General features: G+C 38.7%; 1 protein-coding gene across 10 annotated transcripts in view; it reads left to right on the forward strand.

Annotated features, from left to right (window-relative positions):
- Positions 1-4,748, forward strand: part of ptprma (protein tyrosine phosphatase receptor type Ma) — a 196,970-nt gene extending 192,222 nt beyond the window's left edge. For all 10 annotated transcript variants that reach the window (XM_053236401.1, XM_053236410.1, XM_053236422.1 and 7 more), the window contains 2 exons: positions 1,676-1,811; positions 3,628-4,748. In XM_053236401.1, the coding sequence (XP_053092376.1) occupies positions 1,676-1,811; positions 3,628-3,681 (190 nt within the window). In that variant the 3' untranslated portion in view covers positions 3,682-4,748. The remainder of the gene's footprint in view (positions 1-1,675; positions 1,812-3,627) is intronic.
- The last annotated feature ends 7,065 nt before the right edge of the window (positions 4,749-11,813 follow it).

Below are 11,813 nucleotides of genomic sequence, written 5' to 3' on the forward strand. Positions count from 1 at the left end.
AACACTCAATAACAGTAATAACACGGTGCACAGCCATGTCTATTACCCGCTTTAGTGATTATATTACCGTGAGATTGATTTGAACAAGATTATTATCACAGAGAGAGCTGTGTGTTCAGCGAATTACAGAAGATCATTTATTTTTGTAATTATTGTTGGATTTTTCAGACTAGAGACATTGCAGTTTGGTACTGGATTGAAATCACAAATACAGCTCAAACAGGGCTTTAATGAGTTTTCGTATCTATGTGTCATTGTAAGCACTGTTAATCTAACATAATGTTTTTTTTTAAATCAATCCGTCTATAAATGGCTCATTCCAGAATCAGTTTTGTCCAAATATGTCATACAGAATCACAGTGTGCTGTAGGAATGGCAGCGTTGTCTTAGGTCATGTGGTGGAGTTACTACATAAATTCAAATCAAACCTCATTCTCCAGATTTAGCCCAAGCCTCTCCTGTGAGTCTTCCCCTCAGGCTGGGCTTTGTGTGTGTGTGTGTGTGTGTGTGTGTGTGTGCAATCACACCACTACCTTATCTTACCTCCCATTTCGTAGGGATCAGTGTGGTAGGGAGATTCAATGGCGGCCTGCTTCCCCGAGGCCCTGCCTAGGTAGGAAATGAGATCAGCTTGCTCGAGAGAAAGTGTGTGTGGACTGGGCTGAGGTGGAGCTAATCTGGCCCAGCACTCCTGAGACCAGGCCTCCATTCCCATCTTGTCCACCGAGCCACCACGAAAAGAGGATCCATGTGACTCTCATTAGATTCCCGGCCAGATTCCAATCTCACAGCCCTCTCTCTCTCACACACACACACACACACACAATCACTCATACACACACACACCTTCTTTCTCCTACATTCAGACAGCAGAGGCTTCTCTAAGTAATATCGCAGAATGTTACAAACCCTGTGCACGATATCATCTGCAGAAGTGTAAGTAATTAGCAAACTAATGCTTTTTGACCTAATTAGTGCTGCTTGCCCTAACAGTCCACACTGAAATGTTCGTTCTGTCCATGTGGGACCAGCTTAAACCACAATCTACGACATTTCATGGTCACTGGGGATTATAAGAGGCTCCACAAGTTAAATGGTAATGTTTACTGAAAGCAAGAGTCAGTACTCCTAACTTCTAAGGCATGGAAACTTGAGCTGTGGCATGTAATACGAAACAGGAAACAGTCCCACTGAAGCTTTTAACTCACTGTGTGTCAGAGCTTTGAGGTTTTGCAAAACATCAGGGGCTCAGAGGGAGAAGAGCACCACCTAGAGGTCACCTCATAGTACTTGTTAGAGAAGATTATCAAAAATGATTCATTTCCAGAACTATATATATATATATATATATATATATATATATATATATATATATATATATATATATATATATATATATATATATATATATATATATAACCTTTGAATGTTTTATATTCAGTGCTTAAGGCTTTGGGCTACCGATCTGAAGGTTGTGTGTTCAAATCCCGACGCCGCCAAGCTGCCGTGGTTGGGTCCTTAACCCTCAAATGCTCTCCTGTCTCAGTTGCATGTCACTTTGAATGAACGTATCAGCCAAATGAGCAAATGTGTGTGATTACTTGTTACATTACATTACATTGTCATGCATTGTCATTTTCTCTCTCTCTCTCTCTCTCTTTCTCTCTCTCTTTAGAAATGGAGGTGGACGAAGTGGGACTTTCTGTGCAATCAGTATTGTGTGTGAGATGCTACGGCACCAGCGCTCTGTGGATGTATTTCACGCTGTCAAAACACTGAGGAACAACAAGCCCAACATGGTAGATCTCTTGGTAAGCACTATCACTGGGGACCAGTATAGATTTTATGCAAAAATGCTTCAATTCACATATCTCCAGCTCATTATCCTGTAAACAGATGACAGACAGATCACAAAAATCTATCTGATGTACGCATTACTAGTCTCAGGACACCATATTCTTCCCTGACGCTTTTAATAAAGGAGCAGTAAGATAAATAGAAAAAGGACAGAAAGATATGGCTTTTAATCTTTTTTGTGAAATAACTGAACAGTCTTTTCCCTTTTGTCAGGCTCGGTACACAGTCAGTTCTAGATTTATTGGTACCCTTAGTAAATATGGGTAAAAAGGTTATGACAAAATGTCTTTGTGATTAATGAGCTTCATCTCACACTGAAAATATGAGCAAAGTCTAACCTTTGATTGATGTAAATGTATTCTAAGAAATAAAAAATTATCAAAAATATTTTTTTAAAAACACAACACTCAGTCTTTTATAGATTGGAGAATACAGAGTAAGGAATCTGAGACACTACTCAATACAGAATATCTCAAGAGTCCTCTGTCCTCTCTTCTGGACTCTCCTTTTCAGCTCATCTCTCGGTTTTTCAGTTGAGTTTAGGTCAGGGGACTTAGGTGGCGATCTCAAAAGCTTGATTCTGTGATCACTGACCCATTTTTATATGGATTTGTATCTTTTGGATTATTGTCCTGCTGGAAGATCCCAACATGACCCAGGTGTAGCTTCTTGGCAGAGACAGACAGATATTCATTTAAAATTTTCTGATACTGCGTTTAGTCCATAATGTCATGGTTTTCAGACTTTGGAGGAAAAACAGCCAAAGAACATTACAGATCCTCCACCATACTTATCAATGGGGATTAGGTTCTCTTATGCATAACCATTCTTCTTTTTAAAAATTTCTGGTTGCAATAATTGTGACACATAGGGGCTTTGTTCAAAAATATATCTTTGATGAGGGTTTCATATTTTCTTAGAATAAAATTACTTCATTCAAAGGTTAGATCGCTCTCATATTTTCAGTGTGAAATTAAGCTAATTACCTACAAAGACATTTTTATCATAACCTTTGTTTTAACCCACTGTGCCAATAATTCTGTTGCTGACTGTAAGCTTTGACATACAGATTGTTTCTTTAGGCTTGTTGATTTTTAGCCACTCAGGGATTTATCTATAATGCTCGATGCTGGCATTACCACAGGTATTATATGGACTTTTTATTTGATTCCTAAGTCTGAGAGGATTATTGACATGCTAGACCTGTCTCACTCTCAGACATTTCATCATCTGTGAGAATAATTCACAAATTACATAAATGTGCACAATTATCACAGTTAAAACATTTACAGTGAGATATGTACACACGCAAACACACACAGTTCACCTGTGTATGACTTACCTGTGATTGTGTGACTTTGTGTATGACAAAATTCTAAATTCACATTTTATTAGTGACACACACACAACCATACAACATGCAGGGAAATGCTTTTTATGACTGCTTGTGACATGAAAATGGAATTTACATAAACCAAAATTTGCTTGTATAAAGTAGGTAAATGAATCTTATTCTTGTATAGTAGAAAAGGAAAAATATCGAATTTAATATAAAGGATATAATTTTTTTTTTTGGATTAGCACAGGATGAAATTCTCCTAGCAGGTGAAATATGGTGTCATGCTGTACACCATATACTACCAGTGAATACAAAACTATCAATATAGAGTCATACTAAGTCTATTCCCTATATATTAACAATTCTGTGATACTGTTATGCAATAAATCTGTCTATTGACTTCTGTTATTGGTTGTGTTCTGCCTTTTCAGGATCAGTATAAATTCTGCTATGAAGTGGCACTGGAGTACTTGAATTCAGGCTAAGTTGTCCAGATGCGGCTGTCCCCCTTCCCATCCCTTGCTGTCCCTCAGCCCTTTCTTTCCTCGGATAGAGACTATGCCACACATGAATGTTGAAGTGCTGGACTGGAAATGTGAGGAGGTGTGCTGCTTGGACCACTGTGGCCATGATGTTGGCTGAATGTGGCCAGAAAACGGTCTTCAGGGTCGAACCAGAGGACGGCACGCTTGCACTGCCCAGCTGAACTGTCCACAGTTGAACTTTGAACTCTAACCCTATTCCCTCGCTTGTCCCTTCTGCTCTCTGTATGTACATTTCAGCGTGAGTTGGACAGGTCACACACTCCCGCACTCACGTGACACACCTTCTATTCCACGAGCACACTGATGTACTTTGCTCCCCAGTCGTCCACATCTCACCGCTGCTTTACATGTTTCCGCAGGTTTTTTAAATGTTTTTTTGTTTTCGTTTTTTTTTTTCCTCTTGCCTGTGACACCTCTGTCTTGCCTTTTTATCCTCGGTGGATGATAGCTGTCATTTCCATTTTTGTGGAGAATGCGATATATGGCTAATGTGGCTGTGTTTATTTTTTAATCACTGATTTGTTTTTTATTTGATTTTTTTGGTTGTAAATGAAATTCGAGGCAGAATGACGTGTAGCTGAAGTTCAAAATGGCATTAAGAGCACGGATCCTAAAGGTTGCATTGACATTATTGTGATTGCTTGTGAAATGTTGTTGTGTTTATTGTTGAAGCGATCCACAAGCAAGCTTAATGTCATGTCAAAAGATCCAAAGCTTATATTTGTGACCATTTGTTAATACTGTAAATACTTGAAGGTTGGCAGATTATTTATTCATTGAAGGTTTTTTTTGTTTGTTTTTTTTTTTTTTTTTTTTTTTTTCAAGTTTCGTTTTGTTTTGTTTTTATTTTTGTGAAGCACATTGAGTGACAATCATGTTTTTATTTGGTCATTATTATTTTTCTCTTTTGTCAGGCTTGGCATAATAATGGTGACCAGGATGTGATGTTATGTTTTTATTTATCTTATATGGAAAAAAAATTACAAATACATACATATCTATACTGAGCTGTTGGTTCTTTCTACTTTTTATGCCCGAGAGCATATACTATAGGGGGATATAGGGGGATATAGATACAGTGTAGTTGTAGGTGGAGGTGAAGGTGGATGCAAGTGCAGATTGTAGTTTAATGTAGAAACAAACAACATAAATAACGTAACTTAGAAACATGAAACATGAACTAGGATATCAAGGCAGGGACATAACATAAGCAACGAACAGCAAAGAAAGACAAAAGCTAGACAGTGAGCGTGGTGCAAGAAAGGACTTAAATACTAGCGCTCATTAGACTCATGACGTGAAACAGTGCAAGCAGTAATGCGATGTGATAGTGATGTGCAGTGGTGGATGGCAAACGTAGTTCGGTGCCGAATCCGGCATAACCCTGACAGTAGTCTGTAAGCGGTCGTACGATTTTGTTCTCATTTTAAATCCAGCACACTCTAGTTATGATTTGAGGGTAAAACAGTTATAATTTGAGGGTCGTTAAAGATTCACTGGGTGAGCCAACTTTTTATATATATTCCTCCCATTTTCGAAGACCATTAGTCACAGGGCAGTTGGCTGCTCAGATGTTTCTTGGGCAGGTGTATCAATTTGTTCATGTTTGAAAGAGTAAAGCAGGCCATATTGAAGCTGGAAACAAACAAAATATGTGGAAAATCAAGGGCTTAGAATAAGAACATAGTCTAGCCAACTATAGAGATAAAGTAGAACCAAGGTAGTGGATACCTTCAATCATGAAAAAAGCTGTTGAATTTTCAGGTATATGAAAAGGAAAGTGTCAAACAATAAAGAGAACCTTGAGAACAAAGTAAAAAGTACATTTAAAAGCCTTTAGGGTTAAGTGGACAGATGAACCTGTAAGTGAGTAATGTAATGAAGAACTTGTGCAGATAAAAAGGAACCACTCATGATCCAAAACATCATCAGAGCGGGATGTTGACATTGACGTGTATGGATCCCAGTTGATTATTTGACTGCAAACAGCCATCGAATGAAACCTGTAGAGCTTAAGCTTGCACAAACTTCTGAGGTACAACCTTCAAAAGACAAAGGTTGGAACTCACGGAACTCCTAGAGCTTCACTTTACAGTAAGACAATAACACGAACTTGTCATTAAAACTACTATGTTTTATAGTTTTTGGTGGTCAGAAAGTGGGATGTTCAGTTACATTCCTAGTCTGAACTGAATACAAATACATTATTCAGAATGAAAAAATAACAATACAAATACAGATGCCAGTAGGAGCCGCACTGTTAGATACAGCAGCAAATACAAGTATAGATACGAATATTTGGATCACTAAACATTGCAATAATCATTACACCTCCAGTTCAGACTAACAAGCAACAATCAAACAACAAGTTATCAGGAGACATTATAAGACATTTAGTTATATGCAGAACTACTTAAAAACCACGCAAACAGTGGAAGGCTCGGTGATGCAAAGCACCTAGATAATCCTCAGTGCTGGAGTGGGACAAGTGGCCACCATTTTTTTTAATTTTTAAAAAAAAAAAATTCAATTTTGCTGACCAGCTTCATAATCTTGTTGGCTATTCAAGTAACACTCTAAGGAAGATATAACTGACCTGAATAAAAACGAGGTAGAGATCGTTGGTGTATATTGTGAGAAGTGCTGACCATCAATCTGCATTCATTAAGTAAGGAATAAAACACAACAAGGTGGTTTGATGCTGCTTCCATCCCCAGGTTGATTATTTTCCAATAACATCATGTCAAAGAGTGTTCTATTTCTCTTGCACCTCTTGCCAATGCTAATGACTGTGAAGTACTCCATACTGAAGATTCTCCTATGTCGATAAACTTACAGTTTTACCATTTTACAAAGCTCTGAAATTGGAGACTTCTTCAGAAACCCCCAAATAAATGTTTCTTCACAGAACACTTCACCATATTAAGAACTGTATGTTTTTTTTATCCAGTTATGTGAGCATGCACCATACATGTCCCTGTCTAAGTGATTACTACAGAAAGAATAACATATTCACACTGCATATTATACAAAAGCCATTTGAGGACACTGCATGGGACAGCATAACAATGCTATTGTTGAAGAGGTTGGAGAAAAAGCAATATTTTGAAAATCAGCATGTGATAACTGTTTCCTCATCCAAGTTGAAGGTCTCAAAACCTTCGTAGCCGCTTCCTGACAGAGTGCATGCTGTGTCTCTGCATAGTATAAAATGCCAAAACCAACAGGGCAAGTACTGTTTTACGTTTTGTTATGTGTGTGTGTGTGTGTGTGTGTGTGTTTGATTCTGTTTTTCAGACTGTCGAACATGGATGTTGCTTTCATATTCCACCTTGCAGACTGGTTAAATATAGAACCAAGAGAAACAGTGGATATCACGGTTTTTACATGGATATTACAGCTGCATTTTTGGATGGGGGTGGAGCAGAGAAGCAGTATAACATTTTTTATGTGTGACAGATGATATAAAACTGAAATACACTATATGGCCAAAAGTTTGTGGACCCCTGACCATCACACCCACATGTGGTTCTTCCCCAAACTGTTGCCACATAGTTGGAATCACACAACTGTATAGATTGTATTTGTATTTGTATGCTCTCATATTAAGATTTCCCTTCACTGGAACTAAGGGGCTCAAACCTGTTCCAGTATGACAATGCACTTGTGCACAAAGTGAGGTTTTGAGTGCTGAGTTTGGAGTTGAAGAACATGAATGGCCTGCACAGAGCTCTGACTTGAACCCCACTGATCAGTTTGTGATGAATTTGAATGCTTGATTCCCACGAGACTTGTGGCAGAATGGGCAAATCTCCACAACCACGCTCCAAAATATTGTGGGGGATTAAATCTGGAACTGGATGTTCAATGAGCACATATGTGTCTGATGGTCAGGTATCCACAAACTTTTGGCAATATAGCGTATATGGGAAAGTGAACAGTTTTTTGGGGTTTTTTTGGCCACCTGTCTACAATTTTGGCCAAAATTGTTATGGGAAAATGAGCAAAAGTTTATTTATAAAGCTTAAAGCGGATGCTTTTATTTAAAGGAACTTACCAGTGGAGTTTAATACAATCCAAACTTGTCATTGAAGATTAGGGGTCTTGCTCAGTTTCTCACCAGCAGCTCTACTTGTCAGCCTGTCAACTGCTACCACCTTTTCTTACATTAGCATAGGAGAGTGAGAAGGAAACTTCCACCAGCTCCATGGTGCACAATTTCCCAATTCCCAGGGAGTTCACTCATATACTACTGTAAACTGTAAAATCTGAATCATGATTGCAAACTACTCAGTGCACACACTCATATCTAGGGGCTACTTAGAGTCACAAAAGCTCCTGTCAGCAGGTTTTTGGGGATGGTAGGAAATCGGAGAAGTAAACACAAATTTGCTGTTTTCACATCCTTACAATATCCTTGATATATAGGATTTAGCAATGAAATAAACATAGAATAATGCAACTATCTACATATCTTTGCATTGATCATCCTATAGACAGAGCCATTATAGAGACTTTATATTACATTTGGTCTAATCCCACTCTTTCATAATTAACAGCATTCATTCATTCATTCATCTTCAGTAGCTGCTTTCTCTTGGTCAGGGTCACAGTTCATTCACACTTAGGGGCAATTTAGTCTAGCCAGTCCACCTACTTGCATGTTCAACCTGCAACTCTGGATCTGTGAGGCAGCAATGCTATCTGCTGCACTCTATGGATTCCTGCAGCACCTCTGGGCTGCACATTCCTATTTTAACACACAATTTGTATCGTAACACATCCATTATAACACAAAAGGTTTGATAAGACAGCATGGTAGTAGCACTGCCTCACCTCACATCTCCAAGCTCCCAACTTGAGTTACTTTCTTTATGGAGTTTCTGTGCATGTGCTCTTCCTATCCGTGTGGGTTTCCTCTGGGTTCTCTGGTTTCCTCCAACCTCCCAAAAACATGCCATTATGTGGATTGGCTAAGATAAATTGCCACTAGGTGTGAATGTGTGTGTGTGTGATGCCCTGCAATGGACTGGCGTCCCATCCAGGGTTTATTCCCGCCTCACGCCCAGTGTTCCAGGGATAGGCTCCAGATCCAAAGTAATTTTGACCACAATAAAGAGAATGTGAGAAAGGTTTGATAATTAGATTCAGGAAAACCCTGATATGCACAGTGCAGGATAACTGAAGAACCAATTTTGGGAGCACTGACATGAAATTGTGATGGGACAGCTCAGCCTCGAGCCATCACTAGGGGGAGGCAGAGAGATGCCAGAATCAGTGTTAGACCAGCTTCTGCCACCAGATGGAAACAGAGAGCACCAGTGGCAATTGGTTCCACTTGTGCCTGGGTCCATTGCCTTTATTAATCCTTGGACCTTTAGTTTGCTCTGCACCTGGACTCATCCCTGTCTCTTGTGGCTGGTTCACTGGGTTCCGTTCTCACTTCTGATCCCTGCAGCCTGGGGTTTGAACACTGCATGGGCTGATCTCTGTGTTATGTAACTGATACAATTACCCAGCAATGACGTCTATTTTTCATAAGACAGGCATTGTCTATAAGAATTATGACAAAATATGTAGACTATGTGTGTTGTATAATAATATATATATATATATAGGATATATTTACACCATGTCATTACTATTTTGCCTTGAAACTTAAGCATCCTTAAAAAAACTGTGCAACATACATGTTTAGTGTTTAGTTTATTGTGGGTCAAATTTATAGTATGGATATCTTAAAGCTATAAAAAAAATAGTCTGATGGCATTGTGTGATACAGATGAAGTCTATTTGTGTGAAAGGTTATGTTATGTACAAACATTGTTATGTACATGACACATTCTTATTCCAGTGCTTTTTTTTTTTCCCACTTGACCAGAGGAAGAAGGGCTTGGTGTTGTACAGGAGGAATCACAGCACTATATGTATTAAATCCATGTCCTAATTTAATATTATTCTTTTTTTATTGTAATTATATTGCATATTAATCTCTTTAAGCTGCATCATTGCAATAAAAGGTATTCCTATTTAGTAGACAGGTACATTTAGTAAAAAATTCACAATGCCTAGCTTTCAAATTGCACTGGGATTTAGAAGAATGGCAGAGTTAGAGAGTAGAAAGAAAAAAGACAACAGAAGAAAAGAGAAAAGCACAGAGTGATGTAAGATGGTGTGTTTTAGAGGAGGGAAGAATAGAGACACTGACTGGAGGTGGATTTTGTCATTTAAATGCTTCTTAGCAGGCATGGAACTGTATTACTGGTCGAGTGCTGATGAAGTTGTTCCTGGAAACTGCGTCATCTGAGGAATGTAAAACAAGCAGTACTGTGATATGTGGTCTCATAGTATAGGTAGCGTAGAAATCAACAGGTAAATACTTACACACTTGTTATTCTGTAGCCAGGTATGCAGGATAGGATGATATAGACTATATGGCTAAAATTATGTAGACACTTGACCATCACACTCCTATGTACTTGTTGAAAATCCCATTCTAGACGTAGTCCCTCTTTGCTCTTATAATAACCTCCACTCTTCTGGGAAGGCTTTCCACTAGATTTTGGAGAGTGATTGTGGGGATTTGTGTTCATTCAGCCACAAGAGCATTACTGAGGTCTGGCGCTGATGATGTGCGAGGAGGCCTGGACATTCCAGTTCATCCAATAGGTGTTCAATGGGGTTGAGATCAGGGCTCTGTGCAGGACACTCGAGTTGTTCTACACCAGCCTTCAAAACCATGTCTTCATGGACCTCGCTTTGTGCACAGGATTCTGTTTCCATATTGTTTGAAGGCAGAAGAGCTACCCCACCTCCCAAAACCCAATTTAACCACTGGCTCTTTATGGTGGGCGATTTTCAGTCTGACCAGCAGAGGAAGACAAACACAAAGATAAATTATTTCAGCTTTTCCTTTAAAAAAAAATGACATCTCATTTTCTGACCCAAATAACTGGGTCACATTATTTCTACGTTCAGAGATATGAATTTGAAGCATTAATATGTACATAAATCAGCTACAATATCTGATTGTATACATAAAAATGCTCCTAATCATACACTCTATAAAGTACATGTGGAAATCTTTGAGGTTTTTTTTTTTTTTTTTTTTTTTGTGACTAAGGTCTTTGTGAAGCTGAACTGTAGGATGTGTATATTTCTCTAATAATAAGTGTTGCTTATTGCAGTACAAGTAAACTTGCATCAACACACGTGTCAGCACGCTTGAAATTAGTTAACCCTGTGTATTATTTTAGCTAAATATATCCTGCTTGGGTTTGCAGTAAACTGGAACAAACTGTCAACCAGAGCATCTACTGGACAGATTAAATTATGCAGAGTGTAGTGTAGAAGTGCATTAAAAACATCTGGTGTTAGAGAAAAAATCTACAATTTGATATCCATCTTCCAAGGGGAACAAGAATACACTGTCATTTTATTATTGATTATCAGCTGTAGACAAAGAATTGCAGAAATAAATTTTTAAAAAAGGGGTTGATTCATAAAAAGCAATAATAAATAATCCTAAAATGCAGAAATATTTATGTCAGATTTATACAGAGTTCAAATTTTACAGTGCTTATAAAGGGATCCCATGTATATAGTGCAATGTGGAAAGGTACACTATATAACAAAATGTTTGTGGACACCTGACATACCCATATGTGTTTTTTAAACATCCCATTCCAGAGTTTGTCCCCCCGTTATAACAACCTCCACTCTTCTGGGAATGCTTTCCACTAGATTTTGGATTGTGGCTGTGGGGATTTGTGTTCATTCAGCCACAAGAGCATTAGTGAGGTCCGGCACTGATGTCAGGCGAGGAGGTCTGGGGTGCAGTCAGCTTTCCACTTCATCCCAAAGGTGTTCAGTGGGGTTGAGGTCAGGGCTCTGTGCAGGACACTCGAGTTCTTCCACTCCAACCCTGGCAGACCATGTGTTCATGGAGCTCGCTTTGTGCACAGGGGCATTGAACAGGTTCAAGCCTCTTAGCTCCAGTGAAGGGAAATTGTAATACTACAGCATACAAAGACATCCTAGACAGTTGTGTGCTTCCAACTTTGTGGCAACCG

This window comes from Pangasianodon hypophthalmus, chromosome 1 (genome assembly GCF_027358585.1).
Source record: "Pangasianodon hypophthalmus isolate fPanHyp1 chromosome 1, fPanHyp1.pri, whole genome shotgun sequence".
NCBI classification, from domain to species: domain Eukaryota; kingdom Metazoa; phylum Chordata; class Actinopteri; order Siluriformes; family Pangasiidae; genus Pangasianodon; species Pangasianodon hypophthalmus.